The sequence below is a fragment of the Lithobates pipiens genome, unplaced genomic scaffold (assembly GCF_037356315.1).
Source record: "Lithobates pipiens isolate NorthernLeopardFrog02 unplaced genomic scaffold, aLitPip1_a1.2 Scaffold_25, whole genome shotgun sequence".
NCBI classification, from domain to species: Eukaryota; Metazoa; Chordata; class Amphibia; order Anura; family Ranidae; genus Lithobates; species Lithobates pipiens.
The window spans coordinates 221,621,374-221,642,482 of record NW_027507787.1 but is presented as its reverse complement, the minus strand read 5'-3'; the positions used below and the strand labels follow the sequence as shown (position 1 = coordinate 221,642,482).

Below are 21,109 nucleotides of genomic sequence, written 5' to 3'. Positions count from 1 at the left end.
GCTTGGTATGTTCATTTGTGTGCTGAATGAATTTAAACCCCTGCGTGGGATTACTGGATGAACTAAATATTGTTTTCTTATAATAAACGTGGGCTACCAGGCCCTTAACCATAAAACGCCTGCCTGATGTAGACTAAAACGTGCATCTACCAATTGTGCTTAATCACCCCAACATTACAAGTGGTGTTCGAATGCGGGCATGTAGACGGTGGAATCCGGGTCCTTGCTCCATGGTGAGTCGCATCAGGAACTACTGCTAGCTGTGTGTGGCAGCCAGGCGAACAGCATTGCGTATACGTTTATTTGATGGACTGTGTTGCATGCAGGTTGTGTACCTGTGAAGGAAGAATTAAACATCAGATTTTTTTTTTTCCTTTCTCTGCTGAGAACTGTTACAAGCTGCTGTGTGCATGTGATTGCAAGGATGAGGCAGTCAAAAAGCAAGAAGTTCATGTTTAATCAAGTTAAAGAGGATGTTGTTCCTGGCAGCCTGAGCCCAAAGGTGCCACAGCATGACGCAAGGAGGCCTCTGCGCTGCATCCGTTGTAGTGAGTGGGGACATGCTGTTGCCCATTGCCCCTTGTCACAGGAATGTTTGTGGAATAACCAAGCTGGATGGGAGGTTGATGAATTCTGGAGCTCATCTACTAATGATTGTGATCAGCTGTGTCCTCAGAAGTGGTATCCAATGGCAACGAGTGAGAGCCAGTCATGGAGGAGATGCCAAGAAGTGAGCTCAGCATGGTCTGAGAAGATGTCTCCACCTTGTAGGACCAGTAAAAAGGGGCCAGTGACATGTGAGACAGCGAATGAATGGTTCAAGCGGAATCGCAAAGAGTCGGGTGCACTGCAAGGGGCTGAGATCTTGGCCTCTGACTATGTGCAACCCATGCTGCCTACAGAGGAGGTGGGAGACTTCCTTGTAAGATTTGAAAAAGTTGCTGTAAAGAGAAAATGGCCTAGGGACCGGTGGCCAAAACTGCTGCAAACCTTATTGCGGATAGAGTTCCGGTCGGTTTACCATTTGATGGATGGGGGCCAGGATGACTATCGCAAGTTTAAAGAGGAAATCCTTCTTAGAGGAGAGTTCCATCGTATCATGGGCCGCCAGCAATGCTCCAGGATGGGAGAAGTGTCGCCGGAAGTCCTAGGAATTGGAAATCCAGAGAAACGTAAGGTTTTCTGTCATGGCCACTTAGGCAAAGGGGTCAGTCCAGAAAGGAGAGTATATCAGCCTGAATCCTGCATGAGGTATAGCCAACCAGCTTTGGAGCGCAAGTCTGCAGTTACCCCTAGCAACAAGGATCTTGTGTTACCTACAGGGGGCGTCAGTGGGTCCAGAAAGGCTGCAGTTTTGCTCCCTGGCCACATGGGGGAGTCAGCCTGTGGAGACACCACACCAGTGAGACAACGCACTCAAGTGAAGGCTATGACATCAGCTGCAGGAACTGGTAAGACTGTTTCAGTTTATGATGCTGAATCCAGTGAAGTGGGAGTATGTCCAGTGGGGAGATCCGCAGTACAAATGGACAAAGACTTTCTGCATTGTGCTACCCAGAGCAGTGGGGAGGCGCAGCGTAAAGCCCAACTAGACGCAGGGCTAAAGACTGAAAAGGACATGGGGACTCTGCATATGCCTGCTATGATCCAGCAGATGGCTGGGAAAATTGAGCTAGGGGTGACCAAAACAGTGCTGGTACCATGTTCCCTAGTGACAGCTGCTGCAGGGTTGCCCAGGGAAACTTCCAAGGAGCTTGCAGTGTTGGAGCAGAGAGTTTCCCAGGTCAGCTATGGAGCTGCCCAAATAGGCAAAAGTGCCCCTTTACAGAGAGCGGGTGCTGTGAAGAGTCGCTCAGAGGTTATGGTGGCTCATAAACAAACCACAAAAACAGCAGTTGTGTCTACATGTAATGAGAATGCTAATGATCGTACTAACAAAAGTGATACTATTGCTAAACGTGATGAGTGTAATGACATTGAAGCATGCATTTCTTGTAATGTCATATCTGAGAGTGAGGTTGGTAATGTGTTCACTACCAGTGATGAGAGTAGGAGATCTCCCATGACAGGCAGAGGCACAGGATTGTCCATGGAAGTCTCATGGGGTTTCCATGTGTTGGAGTCAGAGGCTGCCCAGGATGGCTCTGGTGCTATGCTGGTGGAACAAGGGGGGACTAATTCACACAGTGAGAGCGTGTGGGCGCAGCCCCACAACCCTACATATAGCCCAGTGGGCAAGGGGTTAATTCAGCCTGCAAAAGTTGAGTGTACAAAGCTGAATGTGTCTGTAATGCCACCAGAAAAAGGTGTTCAAAATGGTGTGCTGCACCAAGCTTTAGGTGATGAAGCATCACCCCAATGCAACGTTGATAAAAGTATGGTGTTACAAAATGATGTATATAGAAGTGAGGAATGTGCAGTTAAAGCTAATGAATCCCATGTTTCTGTGCGGCTTTCTACAGCAGGTGATGCAACACTGTGGAACACCCATGGTGGAACCACAATGGACTGGGACAGCTGGGCCAAACAATTGCTAGCCATGCTGGATAGGGCTAGCTTAAGTAACAAGGGTGTGGACACAACTGCTATGCCAGACAGGGGGATCGCAGAGCCGCCGGTGGTTGAGGGCGTCCTGGTCCCTGCAAAGGTTGATGCCCTCCCCTCTGAAGAAACAGTTCAGGGCACTGGCATCGCAGATGTGTTGTCCACAGCCCCACAGCTAAATGATATTGAGTATCAAAGTGATAGTGTGACTTGTAATGACCTGCATAGGCTCACCAACACTGGTGCAGAAGGGATAAGTGTGAGACATGTGTCTGACAGCTCTCCAGGGGAGAAACAAGCTGTGATGATGAGTACCTCCAAGGAGGATGAGGTCTCTTCAAATGTCTCACCCTCTCAACCTGCAGTCGCTGAGCCCCTCCATGTCTTGGACAGGGTAAAGGACCCTAGAAAGTTCTGGTGTTTAGACATGGGATGTTTAGAGATGACAGAAACTTTACTAGAAATGTTAGAGTTGGTAAAGATGAACTTACTGTATACTTGGGTATCTCCGCCGCAGTTGGACCAGGTGGTGCTGCGTAGCACCAATGGGTGGAGCCAAGTGGTACAGGCAGTGCTGGGAAACCTTGACCAACAGTGGAATTGGTGGGACCAATGGTTACCCATTTGGCACAGGATCTCCAGATTCTCTGTGAGCGTACTTCTAGTTATTGATTGGTATGGAAGGCACGCGAGAGAACTGCTTGAGATATCAGAGGTCTCTCCGTCTGATGCGGTGACTAGAAACATCTCTGCTGGTGTGGTCCGAGGTGCGGCGGAGCAGTTGTCAGTAGAGGGCGCAGATACTGCCTTACCCGCTAGGCCTCATGAGAAGGAACGGCCCAGAATGGACTCGGCAGTAGCAGAGATGCTTTCTGTCACTGGCCCAGAGGTACAAGTTAAGGTGCCCGGAGACACTGTGGAAGAAAGTGTTAATATTGGTTGCCATAACAATGTAATGTGTACACCTGAAAAAAATGGTTTATGCTTAGGTCAGGGTAGTTTGTTAGAACAGGTACCCATGGAGTGTTGGACAACGGGTGAGATGGAGCTGTGCTATGGTCCCGTCGGATGTAGTCCCTCCTCAGGTCTTCTTCTAACAAACACTGAATTGGAAAGCTGTGATCTGTTAAGAGTTCGTTCTGTAAACAATGATTTGGTTGCAGTGGGTACCAAGAGAAACTGTTTTAAACCTGAAATACCGATGGTGAAGGGTAAAATGGGTATTTGTAAGGTGAAAGGAGGGCTCAAGGAAGGCAGAGTTCCCCCAAGAAAAGTGAATAAGCCCAGGGACCCCAAAAGACGAAGGCTGAGTATAGGAAAATATAGGAACCTGTTAAGATCCAGGGGGGAATGTTCCTGGAAGCGCACCCGGAAAAAAGGTTGGGCCTACGTGGCTGACAGCCAGCACAGAGGTGTCCCAACCATCATGATGGGTGCTGGTGTTCCTCCCTCCGGATCGAAACAAAGGGGGGGGATATGTGACAGAGCGAGGCTCTGTCCCTATGAAATTGGAGGAAAACGAGACGCAGACACAGAGTTTGCATATCTCCAGCCCTGTGTCTGGGTCTTGATGTTAACGAGCAGGGTGTGTGCCCAGCTGCATATAAGCCATATAAATGAAGGGCTGTTGGTGTGGAAGGTGGAGGAGTGTGAACAGCTTGCTGCTGGCTGAAGAGTGGTTTGCCCTGTGGGAGACTGTAGTCCGTGTAAGGGACTGGGAAAGGCTGACAAACCTTGAGAGTCAGGAAGACTAAGGAATAGTGATGGCCGAACGGTTCGCCCGGCGGTCGTTTCGCGGCGAATTTCCGACTTTCGCCGTCCGCGGGTTCGAACGCCTTTTTCCGTCGTTCGCCCCGGCGGACTTACGTGTTTAATGTATACAAGAACTTTAACCTTTCGTGACACGTTTATCATGTGTTACAGGACAACCAATTGAGACATGACAGCTCATGGACACTTGGACATTCCCCCTAACCTATAAATACACCCGATCCGGTGGCCATTTTACATTCTTTCTTCTGTCACTGTAGGGAAAGGATCCTGTGTGGAGTAGGGACAGAGAAAACGCTAGCTATTTGGTACACAAAAGTTCTTTTCAGGACTGGTATAGGTGTTAGGTCAGCAGCCTGAGTTTCTTTTGTCAGTTTAGATAAAGGGACAGAGCGCTGTATGCTGCTATTTTAGGGACAGCTCAGCCAGATTAGTCTTTCTTCATCATCATCATCATCATCATCATTAGCTGTTACTATCAGGTCCACAAAAGAGCTGTTCCAGCTAATCGTTCCAGCCTACTCTTTTTTGCCAATTTGTATAGGGACAGGCAGGAAGCAGTGTGTCAGGCAGTGAGGATAATTTTAAAGACTTGCTGTTACTATTAGTTCCACAAAGGTTCTTTTCAGGACTGGTATCAGTGGTACGGTAATAGGCTTGTACACGTATAATATTCTTTCTTCCAAATATAGAAAGAATATTATACTTGACTGCTGCCCTTCTGCTGCAGTCTGCTAATCATTCACAACTCACTTGTTCCACAAAGCTCTTTATCAGGACTGGTAACTTGGTCTGTCTAGGGTGCTACGGTACATAGGCTTGGGTGCGGTACAGTCTGCTGTTCTGTAAGGACCGCTATCGGTCCACAATACATAGGGTTGCCGTGCACTACTGCTGACCGCTGCCCTATACTGCAGCAGTCCTTCATTGGTATAGGGACTGACGTACAGTCTGCTAATCACTAACACACAACCTGCTTGGTCCACAAAAGTTCTTATAAGGACTGGTAACTTGGTATAGGGTGCTACGGTACATAGGCCTGAGTGCGTTACAGTCTGCTGTTCTGTAAGGACCGCTATCGGTCCACAATACATAGGGTTGCCGTGCACTACTGCTGACCGCTGCCCTATACTGCAGCAGTCCTTCAGCGGTATAGGGACTGACGCACAGTCTGCTAAACACTAACACACAACCTGCTTGGTCCACAAAAGTTTTTATAAGGACTGGTAACTTGGTATAGGGTGCTACGGTACATAGGCCTGAGTGCAGTACAGTCTGCTGTTCTGTAAGGACCGCTATCGGTCCACAATACATAGGGTTGCCGTGCACTACTGCTGACCGCTGCCCTATACTGCAGCAGTCCTTCATTGGTATAGGGACTGACGTACAGTCTGCTAATCACTAACACACAACCTGCTTGGTCCACAAAAGTTCTTATAAGGACTGGTAACTTGGTATAGGGTGCTACGGTACATAGGCCTGAGTGCGTTACAGTCTGCTGTTCTGTAAGGACCGCTATCGGTCCACAATACATAGGGTTGCCGTGCACTACTGCTGACCGCTGCCCTATACTGCAGCAGTCCTTCATTGGTATAGGGACTGACGTACAGTCTGCTAATCACTAACACACAACCTGCTTGTTCCACAAAAGTTCTTATAAGGACTGGTAACTTGGTATAGGGTGCTACGGTACATAGGCCTGAGTGCGTTACAGTCTGCTGTTCTGTAAGGACCGCTATCGGTCCACAATACATAGGGTTGCCGTGCACTACTGCTGACCGCTGCCCTATACTGCAGCAGTCCTTCATTGGTATAGGGACTGACGTACAGTCTGCTAATCACTAACACACAACCTGCTTGGTCCACAAAAGTTCTTATAAGGACTGGTAACTTGGTATAGGGTGCTACGGTACATAGGCCTGAGTGCGTTACAGTCTGCTGTTCTGTAAGGACCGCTATCGGTCCACAATACATAGGGTTGCCGTGCACTACTGCTGACCGCTGCCCTATACTGCAGCAGTCCTTCAGCGGTATAGGGACTGACGCACAGTCTGCTAAACACTAACACACAACCTGCTTGGTCCACAAAAGTTTTTATAAGGACTGGTAACTTGGTATAGGGTGCTACGGTACATAGGCCTGAGTGCGTTACAGTCTGCTGTTCTGTAAGGACCGCTATCGGTCCACAATACATAGGGTTGCCGTGCACTACTGCTGACCGCTGCCCTATACTGCAGCAGTCCTTCATTGGTATAGGGACTGACGTACAGTCTGCTAATCACTAACACACAACCTGCTTGGTCCACAAAAGTTCTTATAAGGACTGGTAACTTGGTATAGGGTGCTACGGTACATAGGCCTGAGTGCGTTACAGTCTGCTGTTCTGTAAGGACCGCTATCGGTCCACAATACATAGGGTTGCCGTGCACTACTGCTGACCGCTGCCCTATACTGCAGCAGTCCTTCAGCGGTATAGGGACTGACGCACAGTCTGCTAAACACTAACACACAACCTGCTTGGTCCACAAAAGTTTTTATAAGGACTGGTAACTTGGTATAGGGTGCTACGGTACATAGGCCTGAGTGCAGTACAGTCTGCTGTTCTGTAAGGACCGCTATCGGTCCACAATACATAGGGTTGCCGTGCACTACTGCTGACCGCTGCCCTATACTGCAGCAGTCCTTCATTGGTATAGGGACTGACGTACAGTCTGCTAATCACTAACACACAACCTGCTTGTTCCACAAAAGTTCTTATAAGGACTGGTAACTTGGTATAGGGTGCTACGGTACATAGGCTTGAGTGCGGTACAGTCTGCTGTTCTGTAAGGACCGCTATCGGTCCACAATAGATAGGGTTGACGTGCACCACTGCTGACCGCTGCCCTATACTGCAGCAGTCCTTCAGCGGTATAGGGACTGACGCACAGTCTGCTAAACACTAACACACAACCTGCTTGGTCCACAAAAGTTTTTATAAGGACTGGTAACTTGGTATAGGGTGCTACGGTACATAGGCCTGAGTGCGTTACAGTCTGCTGTTCTGTAAGGACCGCTATCGGTCCACAATACATAGGGTTGCCGTGCACTACTGCTGACCGCTGCCCTATACTGCAGCAGTCCTTCATTGGTATAGGGACTGACGTACAGTCTGCTAATCACTAACACACAACCTGCTTGGTCCACAAAAGTTCTTATAAGGACTGGTAACTTGGTATAGGGTGCTACGGTACATAGGCCTGAGTGCGTTACAGTCTGCTGTTCTGTAAGGACCGCTATCGGTCCACAATACATAGGGTTGCCGTGCACTACTGCTGACCGCTGCCCTATACTGCAGCAGTCCTTCAGCGGTATAGGGACTGACGCACAGTCTGCTAAACACTAACACACAACCTGCTTGGTCCACAAAAGTTCTTATAAGGACTGGTAACTTGGTATAGGGTGCTACGGTACATAGGCTTGAGTGCGGTACAGTCTGCTGTTCTGTAAGGACCGCTATCGGTCCACAATAGATAGGGTTGACGTGCACCACTGCTGACCGCTGCCCTATACTGCAGCAGTCCTTCAGCGGTATAGGGACTGACGTACAGTCTGCTAAACACTAATACACAACCTGCTTGGTCCACAAAAGTTCTTATAAGGACTGGTAACTTGGTATAGGGTGCTACGGTACATAGGCTTGAGTGCGGTACAGTCTGCTGTTCTGTAAGGACCGCTATAGGTCCACAATAGATAGGGTTGACGTGCACCACTGCTGACCGCTCACCTATACTGCAGCAGTCCTTCAGCGGTATAGGGACTAAGAGTTTTGTCACAGGGTCATTTAAAAAATGACATGCAGAGGAAGAGGCAGGCCCTTCCGCAGGGGTGGTAGGGGTAGGGCAGGAGCAACAGGCTTGAGCCAAAGTGGGAAGTTGCAGAAGGTGCGTTCAATTACTTTAAAGGATGCACCAGACTTGGTTGAGTGGCTCGCTCAGCCTTACTCTTCTGCACCCTCCTCATCCTCTCGATCTGCACCCTCTTCTTCACTCTCTGCTATGTGCACCCCCAAAGACACTACCACCAACAACACGACCACCACCACCACCACCACATACCTTCCGCTTGAGTCACTGGAATTATTTTCCGATCCATATCAAGAGGACATTTCTGATGCGCAGCCACTCTTGGTATTGGATCAGGAAGAGGAGGTAGCAACAAGCGCTACTCAGCAGTCTGACGCCAGTACCCAGATCAGCCCAAGGAGGAGGTTGGTCCCCGGTGTTGCTGCCTACTCTACTTATAGCGGTGGGGAAGGTGACGTTGATGATGACGTGTCTAGTGATGTCACGTGGGTGCCCACAAGAGAGGAAGAGGAGGGGAGTTCAGAGGGAGATATGGACCAGCAGATAGGGAGGAGAAGCAGCAATGACTTACATTGCACAGCAGGGACAAAGCAGACTGCAAATGTATCAGGAGCGAGTCATCGACCATGTACGGTCACATCTGGCGCTCCCAGGACACCGGCACATGGCTCCGCAGTGTGGGCTTTTTTTAACGTGTCCGCTGCTGACAATAGCGTTGCCATCTGCAATCTTTGCAGTCAACGCGTTAGTCGCGGTAAGCCCAATACTCACCTAGGGACGACCGCCTTAAGAAGGCACATGAGCAGCCATCACCGAGCCCAGTGGGAGCAACGGAACACACAAAGCCACACTGCAGGCTCTCACCGTCCAGCCTCGTCTTCTACTTCTCCTTCTCCTCTCTCCTCACAATTGTCCTCCACTCCACCTTCCATCACGCCAAGCTCACATTTTTCTGCAAAAAGGCAGGCTTCCGTGGGCCTAATGTTTGAGCGTAAAAAAATGATGATGCCGGATAACCCTCTTGCCCAACGGTTGGCGGCTGGCTTGTCAGAACTCATAGCCCGCCAACTACTGCCATATAAACTGGTGGACTCGGAGGCCTTTCGCAAATTTGTGGCCATTGGAACACCACAATGGAAGGTCCCAGGAAGGAAGTATTTCTCAGAGAAGGGCATCCCAGAGCTATATGGCCATGTTCAGCGGCAAGTGAATGTATCTCTGGCACACAGTGTCGGTGCCAAGATACATCTGACCACAGACACGTGGTCTAGCAAACACGGGCAGGGAAGGTATATCAGTTTTACTGCCCACTGGGTGAACCTTCTGACGGCCGTCAAGCATGTAACCCGTGGCACCCGTGTAGATTTGGTTTTACCGCCACGGATTGCATGCAGGCCTGACTCTTCTTCTCCTCCTCCTACTCCATCCTCCTCCCTCTCCTCCTCAGCTGCCTCCTCCTTTTCCGCTGCTAGCGTCTCTTCCACTGCACCGCCCAAGCTCCCCAGAACCTATTCCACATGCCAGGTGAGACGTTGCCATGCCGTGCTGCGTCTGTTGTGCCTGGAAGCAAAGAGCCACACTGGCCCGGCACTCCTTTCAGCTTTGCGTTCACAGGCAGATGAGTGGCTAACACCGCTCAATTTGACAGTTGGTAAAGTGGTGTGTGACAACGGTGCCAATCTGCTTAGCGCATTGAAACAGGGCAAAATCACGCACGTGCCGTGCATGGCACACGTCTTAAACTTGGTCGTGCAGCGATTCCTTGTCAAATACCCTGGGGTCCAGGACATCTTGCGGCAGGCAAGGAAAATCTCGGCCCATTTCAGAAGATCTTACACGGCCATGGCTCGCCTTGCTGACATTCAGCGGCGACACCATCTGCCGGTCAGACGTCTTATTTGCGATTGCCCGACGCGATGGAACTCAACCTTCTATATGCTTGATAGGCTGCTCCAGCAGAAACGTGCAGTTAACGTCTACCTGTATGAACTCTGCGAAAGAAACGGTTCTGGGGAGCTGGGTTTTTTTTCACCGCGCCAGTGGCTGCTCATGCGCGACACATGCAGACTTCTGCGGCCATTTGAGGAGATCACCAAACTGGTCAGTCGCAGCCATGGCGCCATCAGTGACATGGTACCTTATGCCTTCTTTCTGGAGCGTGCATTGCGTCGTGTCATTGATCAGGCTGTGGAGGAGCAGGAGCGGGAAGATGAGGAAGTCGCAATGCTGGATGAATTCCCAGGGGGGGCTACTCTATCTGAGACAAGTCAACAACAGGAGTCTGATGAGGAGTCAGAGGAGGATGGTGCCGGGGCGGATGAGCAGGAGCAAGAAGAGCATGCTTTAAACCTTTCTGGGATCCCTGTTGTGCGAGGATGGGGAGAGGAGAATGAAGAGGACGACATTATCCTGGATGATGAGCAGGAGCCAGGCCACCACACCGCTTCCACTTTAGTGCAAATGGGGGCCTTCATGCTCCAGTGTTTTAATAGGGACCCCCGTATAAAAAGCATGAGGGTCAAGGACCAGTACTGGGTGGCAACGTACTTAGACCCCCGGTACAAACACAAAATGGCGGAAATGTTACCGCCGTCGCAGAGGGCTGTCAGAATGCAGCACTTCCAGGCCTTGCTTCGAGAAATGCTGCATTCTGCTTTTGCGTGCGCTGGCAGAGGAGCAATTCCCACTCCCAGAGAAGGATTTGCGGGTACCAATCCAACAGCGCCTGCAAGAAGAGGCCGGTTTGAAGATGTGTTGGTGACTTCGGATATGAGGTCATTCTTTCAGCCGACCCATCGACAGGTGTCATCCGGATCCAGCATCAGGGAACGCCTAGACCGTCAGGTGTCCGACTACATTGGGTTAACGGCCGATGTGGACGCTCTGAGGAGTGATGAACCCCTAGACTACTGGGTGGGCAGGCTTGACCTCTGGCCAGAGCTTGCCCAATTTGCAATCGAACTGTTGGCTTGCCCCTCATCCAGTGTCCTGTCCGAAAGGACGTTCAGCGCAGCAGGGGGGATTGTGACCGATAAGCGTACTCGCCTAGCTCACCACAGTGTTAACTACCTCACATTTCTAAAAATGAATGAGGCATGGATCTCGGAGGAATTCAACACATGTGATCAGTAGACCATGTATATGTCTATAAACAATTTTTGGAATCAAGCACACAGACCTTCTTAATTCATTTGGCTCACTTCCCTGACCCAAAAAAGCACACCGTACTATATGCCCCTACCCTCCTCTTTGAAGAGGTTGAGCGGTGTCATATTTCTACTGGGGCTGCTTATTATGAGGGGTTCCCACCATCCCTGTGCTGTGCTGACTTCCTCCTGGGTGTTCTTATTATGAGGGGCTCCCACCATCCCTGTGCTGTGCTGACTTCCTCCTGGGGGTTCTTATTATGAGGGGATCACACCATCCCTGTGCTGTGCTGACTTCCTCCTGGGGCTGCTTACGGTGCTGCTGTCAGCGCTGTATGTCACGGAGCTGCTGTCAGCGCTGTATGTCACGGAGCTGCTGTCAGCGCTGTATGTCACGGAGCTGCTGTCAGCGCTGTATGTCACGGAGCTGCTGTCAGCGCTGTATGTCACGGAGCTGCTGTCAGCGCTGTATGTCACGGAGCTGCTGTCAGCGCTGTATGTCACGGAGCTGCTGTCAGCGCTGTATGTCACGGAGCTGCTGTCAGCGCTGTATGTCACGGAGCTGCTGTCAGCGCTGTATGTCACGGAGCTGCTGTCAGCGCTGTATGTCACGGTGCTGCTGTCAGCGCTGTATGTCACGGAGCTGCTGTCAGCGCTGTATGTCACGGAGCTGCTGTCAGTGCTGTATGTCACGGAGCTGCTGTCAGCGCTGTATGTCACGGAGCTGCTGTCAGCGCTGTATGTCACGGAGCTGCTGTCAGCGCTGTATGTCACGGTGCTGCTGTCAGCGCTGTATGTCACGGAGCTGCTGTCAGCGCTGTATGTCACGGAGCTGCTGTCAGCGCTGTATGTCACGGAGCTGCTGTCAGCGCTGTATGTCACGGAGCTGCTGTCAGCGCTGTATGTCACGGAGCTGCTGTCAGCGCTGTATGTCACGGTGCTGATGTCAGTGCTCTGTATTACGGTGCTGCTGTCAGTGCTCTGTATCTCCTGCACCCTCTTGTTTGCCTACCCTGGTCCCTGACCTTCCCTCTCCTCCATTGCCTTCATTAGCTCCATAGTCCTGAATTGTCAGAACAATTTCCCAAATAAAAAAAAAATGCTTGTAGTTATCGATCCCAAATTCACCTCATACATGTATTATGCTATTGTCCAGGTGGTGGGACTACGTGCTACCCCCTAATAATTACCCCGTGGCCGCAAATTCGACCTAAAGGTTTGCGAAATTCGCCTCCCATTGAAGTCAATGGAGCCCGCGGCGAACGGTCGTTTTCGCGAACGTTTGTGTCCGTTCGCGTTTCGCGTTCGCGAAACGTCCCGTCGGAAGTTCGTCCATCACTACTAAGGAAGTCGGTGAGTCCAGGGGGCTGGAAAGAGTTGACAAATCTGTTGGGAGCAAGCAGAGGAACTGTTGACAATTGAGAGCCAGGTGGCTTGGTATGTTCATTTGTGTGCTGAATGAATTTAAACCCCTGCGTGGGATTACTGGATGAACTAAATATTGTTTTCTTATAATAAACGTGGGCTACCAGGCCCTTAACCATAAAACGCCTGCCTGATGTAGACTAAAACGTGCATCTACCAATTGTGCTTAATCACCCCAACATTACAATATATATATATATATATATATATATATATATATATATATATATATATATATATTTATATATATTTATTTATTTATTTATTTATATTTATTTGCTTACATATACATGCATGTGCACACACTTTTTTTTATTGTTGAGGTGAAGGGGGCTGGGATCTTGGGTGAGTTGGCACACTCTTTTTCCCAGGACTTGACCCCTAGTCCAAACCCTACATCAGAGGTGATGACACAGAGGAACAGTCCACCCCCTGAGTGTGGCATCTGCCGAGGGGGTGGAGGATCAGGTAAGTAAATATATTTCTCCTCTCCCCTAAACGAAAGGAGCTATTAACCCTTGCAGTGTGTTCACAAATCTACTGCAAGGAATCATTTTTTAGTTGCCCAGAGTTGGGCTTTAAGCAACTGAAGTCTGTTCGCTCACAATTGCAGGAAGGGGTTCAAAGTAGTAATGGATAAATTACAGTGTAGAAAATTCACGTTATGGCACTTGTAATTGGACTTTACATATTGTCGAGTCCCAGGCAAAAGCATTATGTTTTTCCCTAAATAGGATAAAGATGACATAACAGTCTAATCCGTATGGTCCCACTGCAACAGTGGAGTTAATGGGGCCAGGAACACGATATTTCAGGAAGACAAGATGAGATGTGGGATAACGGTGCAGTAATTATCTTCAGACTCCAGCTGAAGCCAATGGATCTTGGCAGTGAGTCCCAGAAGTGGAACTATTCTGATCCGTGAATTGATTCACTACACCCTGCATGCCATAGAACAGCCTGAGGCAGGTCAGTAACAGGTAGCAAAGTGTATTTATAGAGGAATGTGAAGGGATAAAACCGGTTACTGTTCCTTCCTGCAAACGGCATAATTAGAGAATAAATAATAATTAGCATTGTAGCCATAGAAACTGGTGTTTGATGTAGGAGAATTATCTAGTTTGATACATTCTGTGCATTTATAGATGAAAAGAATTTTATACTCACAGCCACAGCGAGTTCCGGCCTTGAGTAACGACCCCTGTAAATTTGGTAAGTCTTCGAGCGTCTACTTCTAGCCATTGCTGCAGATCATTTCTCCCAGCGCACCAAGCACCATCGTACAGATCATTCTCATTTACCCCTGCCTGTGCAAAAGAAGCACATTTGGATTTAGTAGTGTTGAAACTTATTATCACAGCAAATACTGTACCGATGCCAAGGCCAACCTAAGATAAAAGTGCTCCCATACAATGAACTTATAGTTACATAGTAGATGAGGTCGAAAAAAAGACCATCAAGTCCAACCTATGTGTGTGATTATATGTCAGTATTACATTGTATATCCCTGTATGTTGCGGTCGTTCAGGTGCTTACCTAATAGTTTCTTGAAACTATCAATGCCCCCCGCTGAGACCACCGGCTGTGGAAGGGAATTCCACATCCTTGCCGCTCTTACAGTAAAGAACCCTCTACGCAGTTCAAGGTTAAACCTCTTTTCTTCTAATTTTAATGAGTGGCCACGTGTCTTGTTAACTCCCTTCCACAAAAATGTTTTATGCCTATTGTGAGGTCACCAATACGGTGTTTATAAATTGAAATCATATCCCCTCTCAAGCGTCTCTTCTCCAGAGTGAATAAGTTCAGTGCTCGCAACCTTTCCTCATAACTAATATCCTCCAGACCCTTAACGTCATTCCACTTATACCATATCTTATTCACTAAGACAAATTTCCAACTGAAAAAAAAAATGCTTGTGCATAACCTGACTACTAGCTTTATCAGCAATTATTAACGATCGACATTTAGATATACTGTAATTGCTTTGAACGTGATAGCGATGATCATGCATAATCAGATTACTGGGGCAAAAAAGGCCATTTTGGGTCTCTGAATGTATGTTCTCAATTATTATGAGTCTTAAATATTTTTCAGAGAAAGTGGAACATCTGATCTGCTAATGCAATAAAGGCATCGGCACTTTCTTTTGTTCTTCAAACAACCCTGAGAGTTAGCAGGGACAGCAAACAATTACAATGAGCAGATGTGGCCATACACAAGATAGGAGCAATCAAGATCAAGCCTCTCCAGGCAGGTAGTGATCGCAGCTGGAAAGCTGTGTCTTGTATTTTTATAATGCACGGCACCTTCTTCTGGAAAATCACAAAGTGACATATGATTAATTTCTATGTACAGCAGCTCAGCTGTCGTACATAGAAATACATGGACATGCAAATAGTTGTTGAGCAATGCAGTAAAATTCAACATGTCTGCCTTTTTTCTGCACCACTATGCCCCGCAGTGTGCAAGTGCAAACGGGGCGCATAGAAAACCATTGTTTTCTGCGTGCCATTGCAGAGAACTGTGTTTTCCTTCTACAGAAAAAACGCAGCATTCTGCTATAGTGTGAACCTGACGTAATAAATCTTGGGTGACCCAGTCTCTACATGTATAGACAGCATCAAACTACTCATACACAGGGCATTATTCTCTAAGGCAGTGGTCTCCAAACTGCAGCCTGGGCAGTGGCAGCCCATCTATAGACGGTGCACGGGCGGCGCCTCCCCTGTCCATGCATCCGGCCCCCTGATCTACATATTGGTTGCGCTGGACCATGGACTCCAATGCCGCGGGGTGTTTTTTTTTAAGCACCTGATTAAAACCAAAAGCTCTAATAGGCTTAAATAAAGGGTGGCCTCGGAGCGCAGGGCATTGCACTCTAAAGCCACCCAGTTGTGTGCCCATAGAGAATGATTTTTTCTGTATTTTCACACTAATGTTCCTCCCGCCAATCAAGAGGCAGGTCTGTGAGACTTGTTTCCCAATTGGCCAAAGCATCAGGGGACCCTATTGGATGCCTAGCGCTTTGGCAGAAGAGGAGACACGCGGCAGAGGAAGCTTGAGGTGCAAACACCGGAACCGTTGCCGCTGCCTGCACTCCAGGAAAGGAGGAGAGGACATCACAGCCTCGTGGGGCTGGACCACTCGGGGGGGGGGGGGGGCTGTTTCAGTGCCGTGCCACGCCACCAGTGGGATGTTCTTTGTTTGCAGCCCCCCCCCCAAAGAAGAACCCACCAGCCACCACTGGGCCTACTATAGGGCATACTTTTTTGGCACTGATACCAACAATGGGATACTATCAGTCACTCGGGCACTACCCGAAGGCCCGGGCCACAAGGGGGCCCCATCAGGGTTGCCAGCCTCAGTAAAACCAGGGACAGTATGTAAAAATCTGTGTTTTTTTAACATCTGCCTCTGAAATGTCCCTTACCGACATCCTTTTGATCTAAAAACCCCAAGATTACAGCTGCCCCACCTCTCCGGTACCTTCTCAGCCAATAGAAACCTATCTGTGTATACTGTGTGTACATGTATGTGTAACCTGTGTGATTGTATACTGTGTATGTGTGTTTGTGTATACTGTGTGGCCCCATAATCTCTGATTGCCTGGGGGCCCCATAATCTCCTATTGCCCGGGGACCCCATGAGTTGTCAGTCCACCCCTGGATACTATTCTGTACACTGACGCTAAGGATAGGGAACAAATGCTCTCAATGACACCAACGATGACGAGGCACAATGACTTCATTTGACACCCATTATGGGGCACTGTTCCTCCCAATGACACCAAAGATGGGCCATTGCTTTCTCCCATTGACTCCCACTGATGTCAGGACATTTTCTACTCCCTCAAGTCACAATATGGTCCTCTTATAATTTGAAAGACAGTAAACTGGCCCTTTGTTTAGAAAGTCTGGAGACCCCCTGCTCTAAGGTTTGCGACAGTTTCCAACTTTATTAGCAATTACTTAGCTGTCAGTATTAAAAAATAATTACTTTGTAGCTGAGCTGTGTATTAGAGCTTCTTGGAAGACGGCAAATCACTATATATTAAACAAAGACATGTTTATTTTACTGGAAAGTGAACAATTATTTTTGCTTTTTCATGCTGCTCTTATTAGAAATTAAAGGAAGAAGCCAAGAATACATGATGATGAGAATTCAACATAACAAGCACAATAGATTAATTTTATGGTAGAGCTGGCCAAGAAATAAAATTAGGTTTATTCTGAGGGACAGAACTTTCCAGGGACAAATCCTCAAATCCTCAGGCAGTCTATGGTAACCAGGGACAGCTGAGAAGCAATTGCCGATCTTAAACACTGGGTTAGCCTAGGTCAGCCTTTCTCAAACTTTTTACCCCAGAAGAACCCTTAAAAAAAAATCAGCGCGCAGTCACGCACATGCGCGTGCATGCGGGCGTCCACAGATGCCTGTGCGCATCCATGCACATGCGCGGCGAACTAGGATCGCGCACACAATGCCAATTGGCACCAGACAGCCCAGTTAAAGAGGTGCTCTGATCCCAGATGTTTGCTGACTGATCATCAGCTTGTCCTGATACCTGAATCCTGCTGTTCTTTGCCTGATACCTAGTGACAAACCTGGCCTGCCTTGACCCTGCTCCTGGATCCTGCTCTTACTCTGACTACCAGTTTCTGATCCTGGCTATCCACTGGACTCTGCTTCTGTCTGCTGCTTGGTACCGCACCGTCTGCCTGTTACCAGACCCAGCTATCCTCGTGACCTCGCTTCTGCCTGCCGCCTTGTACCTCGCTGCCCGCCAGTTACTGAAACCGGCTTTCCTCAAGACTTGGCTCTCGCTTCTGCTCTTCCTGCAAGTGCCTGCTACTATGGTCCTGCGACAAACTACGATCGCTTGCTGCGTCTACCTGGGACTTAACATCGCTTAATGTTCCAGCACCACTTTTCCAGCGGAGTTCCTCTTTAATCCCAGCTGCTCTTTGGTGCAAGACGACCCTTCCTGACCTAACGGTTCTCCTGCCTGTCCAAGATCGCTTCCTCTGCTGCAAGGCTCCGGGTCCACAGTTGCAGGCACTCGTGTTCCTCCTGGCCTTTGGTTCCCTCTGTTCCACTTCCAGTGGGACCCGGGCAGGAGATACAAGAGATGCCAACCTAGTCAATTCAGTCTCCAACCAGGTACGTGACACCACCTCTGAAGGAACCCTGGTTGAGAATGGCTGGCCTAGGTTCACACTGACTGTGGGAATGAAATGGTGACATGTCAAATCGCATGTCAAATCGCATTCCAAATCGCATCAATGTGAAGCAGGGCTTAAATAAAGAAATTGTTCCGTGTGCTGGAAACATTCTTCTAGTCAATACTGTCACTTCACATGCACTCATGTAACAAAACAAGGGCAGTTGTCACAGCAGGTACAGTAAGGGAAAAAAAAGTATTTGATCCCCTGCTGATTTTGTGCTTTTGCCCACTGACAAAGAATTTATCAGTCTATAATTTTAATGGTAGGATTATTTTAACAGTGAGAGACAGAATAACAACAAAAATATCCAGAAAAACTAATTTAAAAAAAGTTATGAATTGATTTTCATTTTAATGAGTGAAATATTTGATTCCCTATCAAACAGCAAGATTTCTGGCTCCCAGGGGTCTTCTATCCAGATAACGAGCGGAGATTAGGAGCACTCTCTTAAAGGGAGTGCTGCTAATCTCAGCTTGTTACCTGTATAAAATACACCTGTCCACAGAAGCAATTAGATTCTAACCTCTCCACCATGGCTAAGACCAAAGAGCTGTCCAACGATGTCAGGGATAAGATTGTAGACCCACACATGATTGAAATGGGCTATAACACCATGGCAGAGCAGCTTGGTGAGAGAATGAAATCAGTTGGTGCAATTTTCTTGTTAAGGATCTCAAGGCAGCTGGGACCATAACCACCAAGAAAACAATTGGTAACACACTACGCCATGAAGGATTTAAGTCCTGCAGCACCCACAAGGTCCGTCAGCTCAGGAAAGCACATGTACAGGCCCATCTGAAGTTTGCTATTAAACATATGAATGATTCAGAGGAGAACTGGGGGAAAGTTTTGTGGTTAGAATCAAGCTCCTTGGCATCAATTCAACTTTCCATGTTTGGAGAAGGAGGAATGCTGCCTATGACCTTAAGAACACCAACCCCACCATCAAACATGGAGATGGAAACATTATGCTTTGTGGGTGTTTTTCTGTTAAGGGGACAGGATAACTTCACCACATCAAAGAGACAATGGACGGGACCATGTACCCTCAAATCTTGAGTGAGAACCTCCATTCCTCATCCAGGGCATTGAAAATGGGTTGTGGATGGGTATTCCAGCATGGCAATGACCCAAAACACACGACCAAGGCAACAAAGGAGTGCCTCACATTAAGGTTCTGGAGTGGCCTAGCCAATCTCAAGACCTTAATCCCATAGAATATATGTGGAGGAAGCTGAAGGTTCGAGTTATCAAATGTCAGTCTCCAAACCTTAATGACTTGGAGAGGATCTGCAAAGAGGAGAGGGACAAAATCCCTCCTGAGATGTGTGAAAACCTGGTGGCCAACTACAAGAAACATCTGACCTATGTGATTGCAATTTGCCAACAAGCGTTTTGCCACCAAGTACTATGTCATGTTTTGGGAAGGGGTCAAATAATTATTTCATTCAGGAAAATGCAAATCAATTTATAATTTTTTTGAAATGCGTTTTTCTGTTTGTTTGTTTGTTTGTTTTTTTGTTGTTATTCTGTCTCTCACTGTTAAAATAAACCTACCATTAAACTTATAGACTGATTGTTTGTTTGTCAGTGGACAAACGTACAAAATCAGCAGGGAATCAAATACTTTTTTTTACTTGCTGTACATGGAAAACAGCTTGGAGAAGTTTGGGTCTTGAATGTCTAAGCCCTTGTACACACGGTCGGAGATTCCGACGGAATGTGTCCTATCGGACCGTTTTGTCGGATATTCCGACTCTGTGTGGTCTGCATCAGACTGTTTCCGTCGGAGTATCCGACGGACCAAGTTTTCCAACTTGCCGGTAAAATTTTCCGACAAAATGCTCCGATCGGACATACTCCGATCATGTGTAGCCTACTCCGACAAAGTGCCACGCATGCTCAGATCAAATTCCTAGACCAAAGCTATTGGCTACTAGCCTGAACGTAGTCCCGTATAACGAAATAATGTCATCACGTTATGTACAATTGGATTTTCCGACAACTTATTCCGACCGTGTGTATGCAACATCACTTCCGGACCTCTTCCAGAATTAATCAGTCGGAATTACTCAGACGGATTTGGTTGTCGGAATCTCCGACTGTGTGTACAAGGGCTATGTCTGGTCTAAGGCAGGCCCAAAATAGTCCTTTCCCACCCCCAATTCAACAGCCCAATGAGATGCATGGTTGAACATTGTTCAATACACTTCAAGGGGGCAATAATTACCACTGCATCAATCAGGTACAAAGAGATTCTCAATTTGTAAAGAAAAAATCTATTTGATGGACTGGATGGATTTATTCATCATTTAAATCGTCAAGGTGAACTAAAGCCGGTCCCAGCACAAGTAAGAACAGTCAGATATCAGATATCTCATGATTCTTATGCCCTGTACACACAGTTGGACTTTCCGACGACAAAATCCATCAGATTTTTTTTTCAGACGGATTTTGGCCCAAACTTGTCTTGCATACACACGGTCGCACAAAGTTGTTGGAAAATCCGATAGTTTTGAACGAGGTGACAGACAAAATGTACGACGGGACTATGTAGAGGCCAGTAACCAAAAGCTATCATCTCAGAATTTTTTATGAGCATGCGTCGCACAAAGTTGTCTGTTGTCCTGAACGCGGTGACGTAAAATACGTACGACTGGACTATAAACGGGCCAGTAGCCAACAGCTTTCGTCTCTCAATTTATTCTGAGCATGCGCGGCACTTTGTCCATTGCAATTGTCAAACAATCGGATTTTGTTGTCGGATAATTTTAGATCCTGCTCTCAAACTTTGTGTGTCGGAACTTCCAATGGAAAAAGTCCAATGGAGCCCACACACGATCGGATTTTCCGACAACACGATCCGATCGCACATTTTCCGTCGGAAAGTCCGACCGTGTGTACGGGGCATTAGACATCTCTGGCCATTTTTAGCTTCAGTTAATTTCAACCACTTTTGATCCACCAGTTATCACAAATATGATGGCAATCACCAGAAACAAAACATTCGGCCACACATGAGTTAGATTGAGCACCAAAATGTAGTTGATTATGATGTTAAAACTGAGAAGAAAAAAACAGCAGCTTGAAATGGGGGAAAAAAAATGGCAATTTCTTGAAAAATGATTGAATTTTTCAGCCATGTACATTTGGA

The 21,109-nt window shown here is 47.8% G+C and overlaps 1 protein-coding gene across 1 annotated transcript in view; it reads right to left on the bottom strand.

Annotated features, from left to right (window-relative positions):
- The window catches only part of CPXM2 (carboxypeptidase X, M14 family member 2), a 249,462-nt gene that overhangs the window by 139,777 nt on the left and 88,576 nt on the right, over window positions 1–21,109 (bottom strand). The window contains exon 5 of the mRNA XM_077455573.1: window positions 13,898–14,037. Within this exon, the coding sequence (XP_077311699.1) occupies window positions 13,898–14,037 (140 nt within the window). The remainder of the gene's footprint in view (window positions 1–13,897; window positions 14,038–21,109) is intronic.